This window comes from Choloepus didactylus, chromosome 22 (genome assembly GCF_015220235.1).
Source record: "Choloepus didactylus isolate mChoDid1 chromosome 22, mChoDid1.pri, whole genome shotgun sequence".
Lineage (NCBI taxonomy): Eukaryota > Metazoa > Chordata > Mammalia > Pilosa > Megalonychidae > Choloepus > Choloepus didactylus.
Window position 1 is genome coordinate 35927228 of NC_051328.1, and position 18226 is coordinate 35945453.

Sequence of the window (18226 nt, forward strand, 5' to 3'; positions counted from 1 at the left end):
TCTGAAATCAGGTGATCTGGCACCTAGATGACAATCTCATCCTTATATCACATCTGGCTGTTCTTCTCACAAGAACAGAGTGAGATCTCACCTTCACGGATGCCCGGGGACAGAAAACGGGGTGAGTGCTATGAATTTTCCTTCCCTTGCAAAGAAAATAGTAGCACCTTGTGTGGTCGGAGTCCTCAGAACACAGAAGGAAGAAGTCTCCCCCCTGAAAGCCCTTCCTTGTCGTCTCCACCTGCTGAAGGTCTTCTCATCCTTCTAAACACAGCTTCGGTGCTACCTGCTGCTCTGGGAAGTCTTCAGAGCCAGTCCATCCCTCTTCCTGTGGCTGTTTGTACGTCCTTCCTCCACCCATTCAGCAAGTAATTAGTGCATGTCTCCCACATGCTTGGCACCAGAGAGGCAGTGATGGACAAAACCAGATCTGGACCCTGCTGTCCAGGAGTTCAGTCTGGTCCATGCCATCTAACAGAACATCCTGCAATGGTGGAAATGCTCTTTATCTGCACTGCCCAAGACAGCACCACTAGTCACATATGGCTCTTTGGAATTTTTAAATTTTAAATTGCTTTTAATTAAAATTTAACTTTAACCACATGTGCCCAGTGGTTACCATGTTGGACAGTGCAGGTCATCACGCTGTAGGATAAGCATCTTGCATGTCTGGTTTCTCACTCTCAGATGGAAAGCTTCTCAAAGGCAGGGACTTTCTCACTCATTCCTTTATCTTCAGAACCAGTGGAACTTAGCACAGGGTAGGGGCTGGATAATTTCCTATTGAATAAACAAATGAACGAATAAATGGATAAGTGCTAGAAGTATAACAATGGAGGCTCTTAAGAAGTTCCTTACTCTTGACCAAGAGAGATGGCTGGAGTGAAAGGCCAGAAAGCAGGATAAGGGGATTGCTGTGACAGTACCAGCCCCATGAAAAGACACCACACCAGGCATTTTCCTTCCTGTCCCTTCACCTAGGGGCAGTTTGGAGTTGAGGACCTTCTGTGTAAGCTGTGGCAGAGGCCTGGGTGCAGGGAGTTGAAACAAACAAAAGAGAAGACTCATCAGTTCCACAGTTGAGCAAAACCAGTACTTTGTTGGCTGCAGGGTTGGGTTTTCCAGCTGCAGTTCTTAGAAAAGAAAGTGATAGCTCTTGTGCACAGCCACCGTTTCCTGATCTGTGGTTGACTCACAGAAGAACTGGAAAGTGCCGTGGACTGTTCTAGGGGTGGGATGGGAAGAGAAGTACGATGGTGTAACATTAAAGTGTCAAGGTCTTTGTTCTGTCTTGACATATGAGAAGGAGATGACATGCAGCCATCAGACTCAGCAGTTCAGGACAGAAGCTTATCTCAATAAGAGGTGGGTCAAGGGCTCACAATCTTTCAAAAAGGGGAAGGAAGAGGCTGAAGTTGGAAAAACCCACAGATCACCACAGCCACTCATGTCATGAGAGTTCACGGCCTAAGGCCAACATGCCCTACATCTGTACCCCGAAACATTGATACTTGTACAGTTATCCCACACCGGTCACTGACCCAGCCCTGACTGTCATCATGCACTGATCCTGGGGCCTGGATTGAAAAGCAAAGCCCAAATTCACAATACGTTAAAAAAAAAATAGCATAGCCATGGGAACCATCATCTATCTGATAAAATCCATATACTGTGAATTTTAAGAAAGCTTAGCTTCTTTGCTGGTTCCAGGTTTCATTAAATCCTCATGTGGGGACTATCCTCTGGGGTTTTACTTCCTGGAAGCTCAGAATTTTCCAGATCATCAATATCTAGCTTGTTTGTACCCAAGAGTTCAGTTCTCACCTTATCCCTTTCTTCTCACATTTTACTATACAGTGCAAGGAAGAAGCCAGGCTGCATTTTCCATATTTAGTTTAGAGATCACTTCAGCTAAGTATCCCAGCTCATTGCTTTCAAATTCTGCCTTCCATCCAACACCAGGACTCAATATTGCCAAATTCTCTGCCACTTTAAAACAAGAATCATCTTTCTTCCAGTTTGCAGTGACACATTCAACATTTCTGTTCAAGACCTCATCGTAGGTGTCTTTAGAGTCCATATTTCTACCAACAGTCTCTTTGCAACATTCTAGCCCATTTCTATCAAGCTCCTCAGGATTCTTCCAGAATCTTCCCCTTATCCATTTAAAAAGCCATTCCAATATGTTTGGTATTTGCAAACTCAGCAGCACTCCACTTCTCTGATACCAAAATCTGCTCCAGTTTGCTAGAGCTGCCATTATACAAAATACCAGAAATGGATTGGCTTTTATAAAGGGGGTTTATTAGGTTACAAATATCAGTCCAAAGGCCATGAAGGTATCTAAATTAAGGCATCAACAAGAGGATACCTTCACTGAAGAATGGCCAATGGCATCCAGAACACCTCTGTCAGCTGGGAAGGCATGTGGCTGGCATCTGCTGGTTCTTCGCTCCTGGGTTGTGTTTCAAAATGACTTTCTCTAAAATGTCTCTAGGTGTCACTTAGTTTCTCCAGGGAAAACTCTGGGTTTCATCTCTCTTAGCTTAGCACCTCCAAACATCCTCTTGCCCACATCTCCATGTTGGGCTTCCAACTGCCTTCTCCAAAATGTCTCTCTCTTATAGGACTCCGGTGATTTAATCAAGACCCACCCTGAATAGATGGGGTCCATATCTCCATGGAGATAAGTTAATCAAGGGTCTAGCCCACAGTTGGTTAAGTCACATCTCCATAGAAACACTCAATCAAAAGATTAATGTCTGCCTTCACAACATTGCATTAAAGAATATGGCTTTTGGGGGGAACATAATATATCCAAACCAGCACAACCCCACTTCTGGTACCAAAATCTGTTCTGGTTTGCTAAAGCTAAAGGAACGCAAAATACCATAAATGGACTGGCTTTTACAATGAGGTTTATTAGTTCATAATTTACAGTTCTAAGGCCATGAAAATGTCCCAATTAAGGCAACAACTGGACGATACCTTCTTTGAAGAAAGGCCAATAGCAGCTGGGGTTTCCCTGAAACACGGGAAGAAAAATGGCTGGAGTCTGCTGGTCCTCTTCCAGGTTTAACTTCTGGTTTCCCTGGCTTTCTCCAAAATGGCTCAGGGCTTCTCTCTTAGCTTCTCTTGCCTTTCTGCTTGTTTCTCCCAGGGGAAAGTCTGGATTACATAGCTTAGCTTCTCTCAGTTTTTGTGGGTCCTCCTTTCTTTCACTGGGGGCAAATTCTGGATTTCATCTCTTGGTTCCAATGGCTTTCTCTTTAAGCACCTGTGGGTTCTCACTTAGCTTCTCTGGGACAAACCCTGGGTCTCATCTCTTAGCTTAGAATCTCCAAATGTCCTTCTGTCTGCATCTCCAAGTGTCTGAGTATGTGTCAACTCTGAGCTTCCCCCCGTCTCTCCCCGAGCTCTCTTAAGGACTCTCGTAAACTAAGACCCATCTTGAATGGGTGGGGTCACATCTCCATGGAAATAATCTGATCAAAAGGTCCAACCCACAACTGGGCAGGTCACATCTCCACGGAAACAACCTAATCAAAAGATCCCACCCACAATAGGTCTGCCCCCACAAGAGTGGATTAACAGAACATAGTAATTTATGGTGTACCTAACAGATTCAAACCAGCACAGGTTCCAAGATTACTTAGCATTGCTAGGAGTCGTGATCATCATCTTAAGATGCTTACTGTCAGATGTCCAAACGTTTAAGCAACAAAGCAAAGGTGAATTCAAAATGCAAGACAATCTGATTAAAAGGAATTTTTACTACAGGTCAGAGCATATGTCCTGCATTAAAACCCTCCAAGATCACTCTGACTCTTTGAGCACCATCGTACAAGAGTTCTGTTCCATGGGGTCTTCAATGGATAAAGTGACTCCATTTAACATTAATTTTATCATCTTCTCTGGCTCCCCTCTGCTTGAAAACTTGCATGCCTCCACCTTCTGGCCTCACCCTATTTTCTGACATTAACTCCCATCCCTGCCTCTTAAATGTGCTCTGCATTCTCCTGCCTCTGAACCTTTGCTTCAGCTGTTCCTTTGGCCCAGAATGCCCTTCCCGTTCATCTTCAAACATCGAATCCTCCCAGTGCCATCTGAAGTGCTTTGCTTCCTGGCAGCCATCTCTTCCTCCCCAAGCTTCCTGGGAACATCCTGTCCCCAGTGCCTCCGTGGCTGTCTGTCCAGGCCCTTCCTGAGCTCTCTGTGCACTCAGCTCTGCAGTGGGGTCAACTGGGACCATCTTTACCCCTTAATTAGCTTAATTATCTTTGAGTTCTTTGGGAGATGAGGCCGCCCATTTCTACATCTCCAGCTCACACAGCACCCAGTGGTTGCAAACTAAATGCCTCTTTAACTGAATTGTAGCATTAAAAAAAAATGGTGATCTCAAAGGATGAACAAAATGTTTTCCAATGTGGTAAACTGTTCCCAGACAACCCTACTCAAAAGAAGCAGAAGAGTGGCAACTGAGAGTATGGGTCTTGAGCCAGACCAACTGACTCCGAGACCAGAGTCCTACAACCTGACAGGCCGTACGCAAGTTCTTTAACATCCACATGTTTCAGTTTCCTAAACTGTAAAATGGAGAGAGCAGCAGACTCTATCTCCTAGGATTAAATGAGACACTACATATAGAGTGCTTGGAACAGGGCACAGCTCAACAAATGCTCGCTATTTTGACGTAATATGGAAATGGCCGATTTACTTGTCTATTTTCTTCCATAGACTGAGCATTTTGTCTTATTCTCTGTTATAGTCCCCAAAACAAGGCCCATAGGGACCCCTTATAGGCACACAGTGCCTGACACATAACAGTACCATAATTAAGTACTTGACGAAGAAAGACTAAAGGTAGATTACTGATGATGTCGAAGAGTAATGATACATATTTTCTAGGAATTTTCCTAATAAAACATGGTCCCTGCTTTCTAGAACATTCTTCCCTCTCTTTGTTGCCTGACCACCTCCTACACTCCTTTCAGGTCTGTCTTGGTTTGCTAAAGCTGACGAAATGCAATATACCTGAAATGGGTTGGCTTTTACAATGGGGATTTATTAGCTTACAAATTTATGGTTCTTAAGCCATGAAAATGTCCAACTCCAGGCATCAATAGGACAATACCCGGACTCTGAAAACTGGCTGCTCACACCTGAGACTCCTCCGTCACATGGGAAGGCACATGGCTGGCATCTGCTGGCTCTTTGCTCCCAGGTTTCATTGCCTTCAGCTTCTGGTTCCGGTGGGTTCCTCTCCAAGCTTCTGTGGGTCCTCTCAGCTTTTCTGGGGCTTTTCTCTACAAGCTTCTCTCAAACTCATCTCTTCTAAAGGACTCCACTAAAAGGATTAAGACCCACTTTGGGGCAATTCCTCAATTGAAATAACCTAATCAAACGTTCCCATCTACAATAGTGTCCACCCACAGGAATGGATAAAAGAACATGGCCTTTGCTAGGGCACAAAACAGCTTCAAACCACCATAAGGTCTCAGAGTAGATGCTGCTTCCACTCAAGGTCCCTTCTCCAATCTCCTAATTCCAGCAGGCTCCACGGTCACGTACCGTGTCCTCACAGCCATCCGTGCTTGCCCCGCTCATGGTGTGCTGTAACATCTGACTCTTCCCTCGGTTTCTCCCACAAGAGCGTGAGTAAAGGACAGAGACTGTCTCTTACACACAGCTGTACCCTCAGCACCCAGCACAGGGCCCCACAACACTCACAGTTGTTCAACAACCCTTGGGATCAACGTTCTTCTTTTACCACCAAGCGGTGCGAGGACTCCCCGGATGGAAGGCCAGGCCAGCAATGGGGACGTTTTGTTTAAACTTGGGGAACTGGCCACTCAGCACAGATCTGCTCTCCACCAATTCTGAGAAGTGGGAGAGAATCAAGTAAGAGACTAAAGGCGGGAAAAGCTATCAGAAGTATATGTATTTTAGAAAAGAAGAAAGAGTAAACTCGAGACTGGAACCGCCAGGTGGAAAGGGGGAAACTGAGGACTCGGACCCTCACAGAAGAAGGAAGAACAGGGCTCAGCCATGCCACTAGCCAGAAGGGCCCCCTGAACTCACTTGCAATGAAAATTAGTGTCCCAGTGTCACTAAAAAGAGCAGCAGAGGACGGCGGGGTAGAGTGAGAAAGCGTATCTTTGAGTAAAGCAAAAGGTTCTGTAACTAGCACAATTTAACCAAGGCAAAGAAGAGGAATCAACATTTACTAGGCATGGACTGTGTGCCAGGATGTGCCATTTAATTCTTTGAGGTAGGCATTGTTATTCCCATATTACAGAGGGGAAAAACTGAGGCTCAAGAAGCCAACAAAACTTGCCTAGAGTCACTCACTAAGTAGAGGCACAGTTTGAATCTGAACCCACAGAGCTTCTGTCTCCACAGCCTGTGCTTGCTCTTTCCGTTTCCTTCCTCACCATGCCACCTCCAAAGCTGACAGCAATTTTAAAGGAGAAACCATAAAATCTTTTCTCATACCAGGACTTCTATTAAAAAGTCCATAGATTTCATGGTGGGTATAACCTCAAGCCAGTCATAAATTCTATAAATTAGGCATTTTCTCTTCCATTGAGAAGGACTGCATGACTGAGGGAAAATGCAACCCAAATAAAATGCACTCCTCTAGAAAGGACACATAATAGCCTTAATAGGGGGAGGGGGTTAGGTGTTTAATTAAGAGCAGGCGTGAGTGTGTGAATATTAGGGGAGGGGAAGGTAGCAAGTGAGACGCCATGGCAGACAGCAAATACAACTGTCAGACAAGACAAGTGGATGGGAATCCTTTAGTTGCTGCTAAGAGCCCTGACAAAACATTAGCTCACAATGACAAGCTATCAGGGGCAGGGAGCGCAATGAGAGACTACAAGACAATACGAGGTGGGAGGGGGAGGCCGGGAGCAGTGAGGGGAAGCTTTGACAGATGCTGGGGGGATTTACAGGGTGTCTGGGGGCTGGGGGTGGGGAAGGCAGGGGTAGGTGCTGGAGATACAGCCGTGAGCACAGACAGAGACTGTTCCTGCCCTCGTGGAGCTTATGGTGGAGGGAGGGAAGCAAAGATGATTTGAACCATCAGGCTGTGATCATGACGAACCGAGGGAAGGGCCGTAAATGAAGAAATACTCTTCTATTGGAGCAAATGAAAATGGAAGCCGACGTACACTGGTGGTCAGGAGAGGCTTCCCCGGACAAGACGTGAAAGATGAGTAGCTGTCAACTAGTGAAGTGAGGGCTGACGGGGAGGCTAGCGTCCCAGGCAGAGGGAACAGCACACAGAACACGCGGGGCGGGGTGGGCCGGGGGACGGGGTGCAGGCCTGGGACTATGGGCTGCCTTCCCACATGTAAAGCCCTGGTCTTCCTCAGCCCCTTCCAGAAAGAACCGCAAGCAGCCTCTTCCTGCAGGCCCCATCCATCTGGTTCTTATGCCAATCTCGACTGAGCAGGGAACTCACCAGAACTTCAGCCTCCCCTGTGGGACGGTCTAGGATGCAGTGAGCCGCCACAGTCTTCATGATGTGGCATCATGCACCCACGGGCTGCCTCTTGGCTCCATGCCCTTATACAGCTGTCATCACCTCCCACCATCCCTGCCTTTTTCCTGGATCATTCAGCGCCTTCCATCAGACTCCACTGCCTCCTCCAACTCCCTTCCCTCCAAGCTGGCTTAGGTTCCCGTGCTTAAGCGCCCACAAATCTCCATCACGGTGGAAGATACCGCAACTATCTTTCTAAAAAGTATTCTTACAGGAATAAGAAAAGACAATGTAACAGAATTGAGTGCAGAAACAGAACCAACCAGAGAGGATTACCTGAGGAATCGATAAAGGTATCAATTAAAATAGGTGGGTTAAGAATATTCAATAAAAGGAACTGGGACAAATGACGATTTGTTTACAAAAAAAGAAAGCTAGTGCCCTCTGTCACACCACATACGTGTATACACGCCCAGCTTCTCAAGTATAAAATAAAACTGTAAAGACCAAACAAAAGTTACTCTTGGGGTAAAGGAAAGCCTTTAAATCAGAACACAGATTGCATTATAGAAAAAGTGGAATGATTTAACTGCATGCAAATCTAAAACTTTTTAAGTAGAACATGATCATACATGTCACAGATTACATGCTGGTCTCAAGAGGGGGAAAATGTGACTTTATAATGGAAAAATGTGACTCTCATTACCTTAAACCAGGGATCATTCACAGATGAGGGGACAGACATTATGTGCTTCATGATGTGGCACGAACCGCATCACTTATGAAGTGCTCTTTCTAGTTTGCAGGAAGCACAGGAGACAAGAGAACCAGTTAACTGACACCACAAGGAAACACACAGCCCAATCCAGAAGGTGGGATATTCTCTAGGACAGGACAGGACGTGACACCAAACTCTCCAACATGTCACCATCAGGAAAGAGGAGGAGAGGGAGAAGGAGAAAGAAAAGAAAACAGGACGGCCGTTCTAGTTGAAGGGATATTTAAGAGACATACCTTGAAGCAGTGTGTGGCTGCTGATCTAATTCTGATCTGAAAAGAAGGCCATAAAAAAATTTTTGGAGACAATTAGGTAAGTTGGAATAAACACTGTATATTGGATCATATAAGTGAATTATTGTAGATTTTGTTAGGTATGATAATGGTTTTGTGGTTAGAAAGAGGATAATGTCCTTTTTTAAGAGACGCACACTTAAATATTTAACAATAAAGTCTCATGATGCTTATATTAATTTTACAATACTTCAGAAAAACGATGAAGCAAGTATGGCAAAATTTTGAAATATCTGTTAAGTCTAGACAATAGGTATATGGATGTTTATTACAATTCTCTCTACTTTTACATATATTTGAAAACTGTTGCTAAGTAAAAAAACAAAAAATCAGAGTTAGAAGACAAACACCCCCTCCTTAACTGTCACTGTTCCCCTGACTCTGGAGCCTTCTCCACCCGGCTCAGCCCTCAGCCCGGGGGCTTCTCCTGGAAGTGCCCCCCGTGCTCTCCCTCGCTCCCTCCCCCTCACTTTCCAGGTCTCTGCCCAAGGCTTCCCAGGGAGCAGACAGGTAGGTAAGAGGGGAGCCTCGGCAGCCTGCGGAGGAGGAAAGTCTACCTGCAGTTTAGAGGGTGGGGGCAGAGCCAGGGACAGGCCAGAAGGAGGTCCCAGTGTGGCTGTGTCCTCCTCTCCGCTCCTTCCCACCCAATCTCCCCCACCACGGAAATACGGGCCTGGGCAGGATTTTGCTATTTTGGTCTTTTCTGCCAGCTCCATTATTTAGGATCAGAAAATCCTTAGGGAAGAAAAGACCCCAGTCCCCTCACTGATAATCTGCACAGCAGCCGCTTCCCATAAGTACAGCTAGGGTTCAGCTCCCCCAGGCATACCCTACAGCTGGCCCCACCTCACCTGCTGGCAGGTACCTGCTGTTTCCCCAAACAAACCAGCCCCTTGCACCAAACTCACCTCCTCACCAACCTGCCCTGTACTTTCCTCCTCTGTCACTCACGCCACACTTCCCCGCTAGGTTTCTACATTCTCCCTGGTCCTAAAAAGACATGAGCAGACTACCCACTAAAGAGGAGGAACCACGAGTAAATAAGCACATGGACAAAAGGCACCATCTCAGTGGCAAGGAAATAAATACAATGAAAGCCACATGGAGCATCTTCTTTTTTCCTGTTAAACAATGTTGGCAAGATGGGGCCAAAACTAGAGGGGGGAAGGGGAAGGTAGATGGCAAAATTACCAGTATAATCCTGCCACTCTGAGAATTTATTCTAAGAAAATAATTCAGAAAACAAAGTAAAGAGCCAAATTAGTTTAGCCCCAACCTACATGCCCAACAGTAAGAGACTAAATAAGTAAAATATTGTATGTTCTCTTGATAAAATCTAATGGCACTAATAAAATTATGAATATGAAGACTCTTCCCCAATATGGAAATAGGTACATGCTATATTGAGTAGAAAGGTCAAAATGCAAATGTGTTCGTATGAAATGTTTTACACACACACACACACACACACACACACACACACACAGATGAGGAGGAAAGCCTTTTTCCTCCATGTGATTACAGTCTGGTAAGAAAGTCAGATATCATATGATACAGCAGTTTAAGAACACAGTTTAAAAAAGACCCTGGACCCCCAAACCACGCCGGGCTTTGGGGCTTTAGCACATCACCTTCTCAGGTCCACAGGCAAGCTGCCTAACTAATGTTTTAAAGACTCTGTTTCTTCGTCTGTGAAGTGGGGATGACAGGTGACCGACTTCTAGAGTTGCCAGCATTAACTGAGCTACCACTTGTAAAACCCTCACCCCAGCGCCTGCCCCAGGTTGAGGGCTTAATAAATATCAGGTAGTGAGACCACTGTTCTTATGTCATCACTGAGAGCGGCTCTGGCATCAGGAGGGCTCATGTCAGCTTTTCTAAAATAACTGCTGTCTTGCAGCAAATGCCACACTAAAACATTGTAGAATCAGAACGTGCTTTGTGTCGTGTAGGAGTTTCCTGTCTCCACCTCTGAAATCAGTAAAGAAACTGAAGTCAACTTCGATGATCACCAGTTGTTTTGAAGTCCACACCAAGTATATTATTCCATTTTAACATTTTCTAATCCAATCGACAAAATCAATGTCTCCTTGTTACCAGTTGGTTTCTTGCTCATTCAAAAATATAAACCCATTTGCCTCGAGTTTTCCCTCCCAAATTCCCCTGTGTGTCTGCAGGAGACTGAATGGTGGTTCCCTAAAGATGTCCACGTCCTAATCCCCCAAACCTATAAATATGTTACCTTACATGGCAAAAGAGACTTTGCAGATGTGATCAAGTTCAGGGTCTTGGGATGGGGACATTATCCTGGATTACCCTGAGGCGGCCGGACAGAACTGCAAAGGTCCTTGAAGGAGGGAGGCGGGAGGCTCAGCATCAGAGCAGATGTGACGACAGCAGCAGACGATGGGGTTTTTCCGTCGGTCTGGCCTTTCCAGCGTGCAGTGGCCAAGCTGGACAAGTCTTAACGTTGCCCATGAAAGCATTTCAAGTTCATTCATTAGCACGAGTTACTCACTTGCCACACGTTGAAAGACAACACAGGGAAACCCCTTAGGCTTTTGTTGTTATTACTGGTTGGGAAAATCACCCACTTCTGAAATAACAACCAGTTCAGTCAAGGTTTGCTGGCCTTGGGGTGGGCGTCTGAAGACGGTAAAAAGAACGGCTGTGCCCAGGGAAACGGCTACCTGTGCAAACAAGACACGTGGACACACTTCATGGCATTTCTGGGATTCACTCGGTCATCGGGGCCACTGCCTGGGACACTAGAGCCTTCCAAACCCGGCTCCCGTGACCTCTTCCCAAGAAGCAGTGGTGATGCCATGGACCCCCAGAACTGGGATCAAGTTGAGGGTAGGGAGTGAGAAGGCTGTGAAAGCCACAATTTTGAGGAAGCATCAAGAGGACTACAAGCCCAGAAAGATTACTTAGGACTTTTACAACTATATTCCTTAGTGATATTGACCCACAATGTTTCTTTCTCCTCTCCTTGTCTGATTTGGAAATTCAAGTTATACCAGCCTCGGATTATTTTCTTCTTCTCCCTGTTCTCCATAACGTTTGTCTAAGGTAGGGATTATCTGTTCTAAAATGTTTGGTAGACTTGCCTGTAAAACTCTATGGGCCTTGTGTTCCTTTTTTCTTGCTTTTTATGAGAGCTTTTAAACTATGGATTCAATTTCTTTAATTGTTACTGCTCTGTTTGGGTTTTTTTAGTCTTCCTTGAGTCTGCTTTAAGCTGTATTTTTCTAGAGAATTGGTCATTTTATCTGAATTTTCAAATTGGTTGGCAGAGAGTTAGTCATCTCAGGATTAAAAGGGTTATATCCTTCCGGCAACAAGCAAGATGGTGGGTCAAAGACGTCGTTCTTGCCCCAGGAGTCCTCCCTGCTTCCCGATTAGGACACATATTTGTCAGTTAGCAGGGTTTAGGAACTGCCAGTTGGGCAGTGGTTTAGAGAACCAGCTTTGGAGTCAAATTTCCTGGATTTCTCTCCTCATTCCAAACTGGGCAAGTTGCAACCTCTGTCTCCTCCTCTGTGAAGGGGGTAGAGTAACAACAGCTGCTTCTCGGGATGGCTGTGGGGCCACAGAAAGAACTTCCCAAATCCCAAGCCCTCGCCACACAGAAGTTCCTCTCCTCAAAAGCTTTGCATGTACAACTTCTCATTCCACAAACTTTGAACTTGTAAAGTCTCATAAATACAAACCCAAGGAGGTCCAGGGCAATGGGGCTCCATCCTCCCCGGTACCCCCGCGGCCATCCACAGCCACATCTCGTCTTGGTGTGCATCGGTTCAGGGCAGTGCTTCTCCACGTGGGGTCCCTGGCCAGCGGCAGTACCCAGGAGCTTGCTAGAAACGCAGACTCTCGGGGCTCACCGCAAACCTACTGAATCAGACACTCTGGGGTGAGGTCCTGCAATCTGTTTTCAAAAGGCCTCTGGGGCATTCTGATGCAGGCTCTTGGTTTGGGAAGGGGACATTTCCCATGTTTCATCTCAGATCTGCAGTGTTTTTTAAACACTTTAAAATATTGAATGATTTTCTGTAAACCTACATCTTCTCTAACAAAAAAAAAATTTTTTAACATACCCCTGAAGGTTTGTGTCAATTAGCATAAGGGATATTAGAGATAATTTTTTTGGTGAAATGACTGATTTTGAAGATTTAGTAGAAGCATTGTATGGAAGCACAAGAACCTGGCCAGGCCAGCTCTCTAACGCTAGGGATGCAGCTTGCAATGAGCAGAACTCCCAGGTCCTCCGTTTTCTCTCTGGGTCACCTGATGTGACCACAGGTCAGGCCATCTCTGAGTGAGACTTCCATGCAAGGACAGGGAGGTGTGTGTGTAGTCTTGATAATAAATCACTGCATGTTTGGAATAATTTGGTCTGACCTTGCTTTCACTGTAAAACACCACCTCTAGAGGGCAGGTGGGGGAGGGACATGTTAGCCCCCCACCCCGCCCCAGCTCTAACCACAGGAGGCTACCCAGGAAGCTGACACCAGGCAAATGGGCAAATTTTCAGAGGTCTTACTGCAAGACAGGTGCTTCTAAATCCTACTCTCACGATGGTATCATCCCTCCATCGTGATCATGGAGGTAAAAACAATCATCATGCCGAAAGTGTGAGTAGGAAGAGATAAACAAACATTATAAAATGAAAGTTGAGATCATTTTTTAAAAATCAATGGAGAGAAAATGACGAATGTTGCCTGTGCATGTGGGATGACTCATGCAACAACAGGGCCAACTCTGAAAACACTGAGTCACGAGGGTCGGAGCCGCGATGCCTGTGTGACAACAACCATCACAGCACAAGGTCAACGCTCCTCAAAGATAAAAGAAATGGGAATGAACATGGGGCCACAGGATCGGCACTGACGGTGGACGCTTACCGGCCTCGTGCTAATTCAGAGGACGCAGGGAGCCTATGTGTTGTGCAAGAGCTTGGAGTGAAACCTCAGCTCCCAGTTATGGATATTTCCACAGGTTAAAGCCTCTTTTGAATCTGTAAAGCATCAAAGTTTTGACCTATACAGACATGAGAGCTGCTAGGAAGTTCTCCTGGACGGGACCACGGTGGGTTAACTAACCCAATGGGCTTTTCAGTACAGATGAACGCAATGTGTTTCAGAAAAAGAGATGCCCAGTAGAAAGCTCATCAACAAGGAGAAATTATGTCAGATTTTAAAGCTTTGAAGGACCAACTCACATTCATACTTAAGACTTTAAAATCTAAAGAGTTACCTGGGGTTTACCAACAAATGGATCTGCAAACCATTTTTCTCTACTGCATACATCCACAACAGCTACTTGAGACCCCTGATTGTTAAAATTCAGCGTTTACAGTAAAAACCCTGTCCCCTGCCCCCTGAGATTCTGATTCATTTGAGTGGGGTGGAGCCCACTTTTAACAAGCTCTCCAAGGGATCCCAAGGCAGATGGTCCCCAGACCACAGAGCCCTTCTCATGACTGCAGGAGAAACAGAATGAAGAGTGCGGTTGAGTTGCTGCATACACTCCACACACACTGCTGGGGAAAATGCAGTCTGAAACCAAAACACTGCCCGCCACAGCCCCAATTTAGCACTCGTTCCCACAGCACAGATCAAAAAGTCAGCGGTAAATGAGTAACAAGTTACGTAAGCAGCTTTTCTGTATGCAGAACCTCAATTCACCAAAGAGAAGTCAAAACCATATAAAAAGCAACAGCCCACCCCCAAAACAAATGCTGTGCAAGCGCAGCCAGGATCTCCCCATCCCCTTCTGCCAGGCAAAGAAGAGTCTCCTTCTGCTCTGAAGAGCTGCGGGCAAACTGTTGTGTCCACCAGACCTGGAGCCTTGAGTTGGGGTCAGGGACGGTGGGAGGCAAGGGGACTGGAGGGACTAGGACACTCCAGAGTCCCATGGTGGGCACGGACACTGGCTTTGTCAAGGCTTCCCACTGGTTGAAAAACATACACAGAACCATATTTTGCTTGACTACACTTCTGACCACTTGCTGGGGAGTTCTAGAACCAAAGCTCACTCCCCTGTCTGGGGTCTTGAGTCTCGGTCTTGTCTAGGGACCCTAAACCACTCTCTTTGACATTTCTCTGGCTCTGGCAAGGATTCCCAGGCTTCTCCTCTCCCCAGTTCTCCCGAGTTCTGGATAATAAGCTGGTTCTAACTGGGGTGCTAAAAATGGAAAACAGATGAGACGATTATCACCCTGATGACCACAGAAGACTTTAATGCAGGTATGAGAAAGACATACATGCATGTCACGTACAAGTAACTCATCGCACTGAGCCAGGCTCAGGAGCCTTTTCAACTCATTTAAGACAAGACTGCAAGTTCCATGAAGGAGAAGTCCTCAGCTACCTTCTCATGACTCCATCCCAAGCACCCTGCGTGGTGACTAATCCTTACCAGGTGCTCAAAAAATAAATATTAAATTGAATTAAATTGACTCATGATATGAAACTCTTTGCCACCCCCCATTATGCCACAGAGCATTTCTCAAAATGCAGGAGTCACCTGGAGTACTTGTGAAAAACCCATCTTCTGGGTGAATCAGACTCCATGGGTAGAGCCCAGGAATCTGCATTTCTAATAGGGTGCCAGGTAAATCTTCTGCAGAATTTAAGAACCATGGCTTTAACTTTTGGGGGGTCCAGCAGGGGGTGTCTCATGGACACCAACACTATGGGACGTGATCCAACCAAAGGGCTCCTTTGGAACACCTAAAACAGAACAGGCTCTTCCTCCTCTCCACCCAGGCCCAAGGTCAGTACAGAACACGCAACATCAGACAAAAGGAAGTAGAGAAGAGATCAGAGACAAGAAAGGTCTAGAGGAGCATTTTGGAGTTCTCTAGACTACCACTGACCTCACCCAGCTCATCCTTGCCCCTGTCCCTTCATTTGATCACTACCACATCCCATGAACAGAGATCATGGGTGGAAGCCTGGGGGAAACCCAAGGACAGTGCAAACGGCCAGCAGCTCTGCCCCACCAACAAAGTTGCACAGGATGAGAGAGTGCCTTTGTCTAGACTTATCTATAAGTCTGGCTCCCGTCCTTCATGCCGCAGTCTGCAAGCTATGGTCAGCAACACACCTCCCTCCTGCCTCTTCCTTGGGCTCCCACTACTCTTGGGGCAGCCTCACACATTTTGAGCAGAGCAGGGAGCCACCAACAGCCAAATGCAGGGCACTATGTCCCGATGCCTTCTGCCTGCACCTGGGGAGCCTCCAAAGTGCCCCCTGGGACCCTTCCTGAGTTAGGGAACTAACTTCTTGGCTGCAGGCAGCTGTCACAGAAACAGCAGGCCCAGCATTGCTTAGGCCAGCTCTCATTCACACAAGCCCACTTCTCCCCAAGAGATGCATTTCTAAACAAACAGCTTTTACATATGTTAGCCAGCACAGTCATGGCAGCATCGGGGACCCCCACACAGAAACGTGAGTCAATCTGGGGCAACGAGTGCTAAATAAATCCGGCTTTGGAGAAACTCCTCCCACCGGAGAAAGAGGAAGCTCAAATCAGAGTGCTCAGATTCCCCAACAAGAGTCCCTGAAGATGCGCTCTCCCAGCAGGGCATGCTCTGAGCACGCGTTCCTCTAAAACCACCGTTTTGGTGTACCTCTGCCTCCATCACATCCTCCTTCCATGAGCTCTTCCAGCAAATCCCACTCTGCATCCCAGCATCCCTGTTCCCTCCCACACTCTGGTTCCACGTGGGGTGACTGGGTGCCCTGCTTTGTTGGGCATACATTGTCCAAGCTCACGCAGGGTTTCCCAAGAGCCCGAGGTTTAGGGTGCTGGCAGCTAAAGAGGAAAGTGTCACCAGGTAGACATGGGAGCACAGGTGTCTGAGAAACAAAGGGGCACATGTGACTGGTGTTGACAATTAATCTGGAAGATCTGGGCCCAAAGGACTGAACTAAGGAGCACTTGGACAATTAAGGAAATGTCAGGTTTGGGAGCTTGAATTGCCTGGGTCAGTGTCTCTTCTTTTCTTAATTTTGCCTGCAGGGACTTAGGAAAGAGGGAGGATTTCCATAATCTTTGCTATGCTGCTCCCAGGGATGGAGTAAGAAGGTACTAGCTAAAAGAATTTGCATAAGAAGGGGTCAGGAAACCTTTAGGACTTAATATAGAAATGTGGTCAGATGATCCATCTGAGCAATAGACTGAAGGAAAGGGGCTCCAGCTTAAGGACTGTTTTGGAGAATTCCAGATGCTATCTGGGTCTAAGAAGGAAGAGAAGACCCCAACCTAGACCCTGTCCTCTGGGGGCACGATGAAATTTAAAGCCAGGGCTTTGAGGGTCGCGTGTTACCCTGTGATGGTACCGGCCCTCTCGGGACACGAGTCTTGGGTCCTGGTGGGTGAGAGCTTTGAGCTGCCCTCTGAGAAGTGTCTCTAGAGTGGTTACCATGACCTTGGGTGTCTTGAAGCGCAGTCAGGAATTTCAGACTCATTAGAGACCTCGGCGGGTGCATCAGTGGCTTGGCCTCCCCACATGCATAGGTGTCTGTAACCAATGTGGGCATTTGACCAAGTCCACATGGCCCTGGGTGAGAGAGATGAAGGGAGAGTTACTGGCCAGCTGAGAGGTGGGGATGGGGGTAGGGGTCTTAAGGGTTTCCCTAGGCTGCACCCAAGCTCCCTGTCCGCCAAGGCCAGGGCCAAACCCGAGAAACAAAAGCAACATACCAAGCCCATTCTCCACCAGGGCTGCATGGCTGACGTCACAGTCCCCCAGGTCTTGCTCTCCAACATGATCATTCACATCCAAGCCAGGCTGGTGGGACCCGTTTCCAAAGTGCCTCTCATCCTTCTCTGAACTGGCATCCCCATTTTCTATCCCATTCTGAGCCTTTTTCAGGGGCATTATTTGCAAGCCACTGGGGGTAGTCCTGTAAGACACAGTCTTGGTGGCCCTGTCACCTCCAGCAGGGGGCTTCACAGAGTGCCCTTTTTTCGTCTTGGACAGGGAAGGATTTATTCGCTTCCGTTTATGGGACGTCCCTTTGCTCTTTCCAGAGTCAGAAGGTCTGTGGGAGAGTTTCTCAACTGAGGCCCCTCGACTGTCACGCAGGAGCTTGGAGACACTGGCCTGCTTCCCTGACTTAATCCTCTTGTCTTTGGACACGTGCAGCCCATTGAACTCGTCGATAAACTCCTCACAGTGCAAGAGGTGGTGCTCTGGCTCCCATGTGTCCTCAGTGCTCCCATACCCTTTCCACCGGATCAGATACTCCCATTTTCCTTTCTTGTTCTTCCTCTTGTCTACAATCCTTTCAACCTGGGATACGAGATGAGAGACAGAAAAGAGAGAGAAAAGAAACATATTAGTCTCAGGCAATGAGAACATCCTCTCGTCATGGAGGGAACCACTTGATGCCTGGAGCCAGCCCTTCCAGGAGCATCCAAGAAGGCTGGTGTATTTTAGGACATCACTGAACAGAACCAAAAGTCCATGGTCCTTTCCCATGATAGAGTCACATAGCACCATACCTGGCTGATATCATTTGCCTGTCCCACCAAGACATATCTTGTTTGAAGTTGCATTGCAAGCTTTTGCTAAAGGTCTTTATTTTTTTTCACTGTACCAAAGTAGCCTCAGATTTTCAAAGACCAACTGGTATGGGTTTTTCATCTTTAGTT

At 46.7% G+C, this 18226-nt stretch overlaps 1 protein-coding gene across 3 annotated transcripts in view; it reads right to left on the bottom strand.

Annotated features, from left to right (window-relative positions):
- Positions 1-18226, bottom strand: part of CDYL2 (chromodomain Y like 2) — a 183690-nt gene that overhangs the window by 43901 nt on the left and 121563 nt on the right. Inside the window, exons 2-3 of one of the 3 annotated variants that reach the window (XM_037816104.1) lie at positions 17273-17864; positions 16992-17129 (exon numbers count right to left, since the gene is read on the bottom strand). In XM_037816104.1, the coding sequence (XP_037672032.1) occupies positions 16992-17129; positions 17273-17864 (730 nt within the window). Of the gene's footprint in view, positions 1-16895; positions 17130-17272; positions 17865-18226 lie in introns of all 3 variants that reach the window. The other 2 variants (XM_037816103.1, XM_037816105.1) reach the window with 2 other exon arrangements.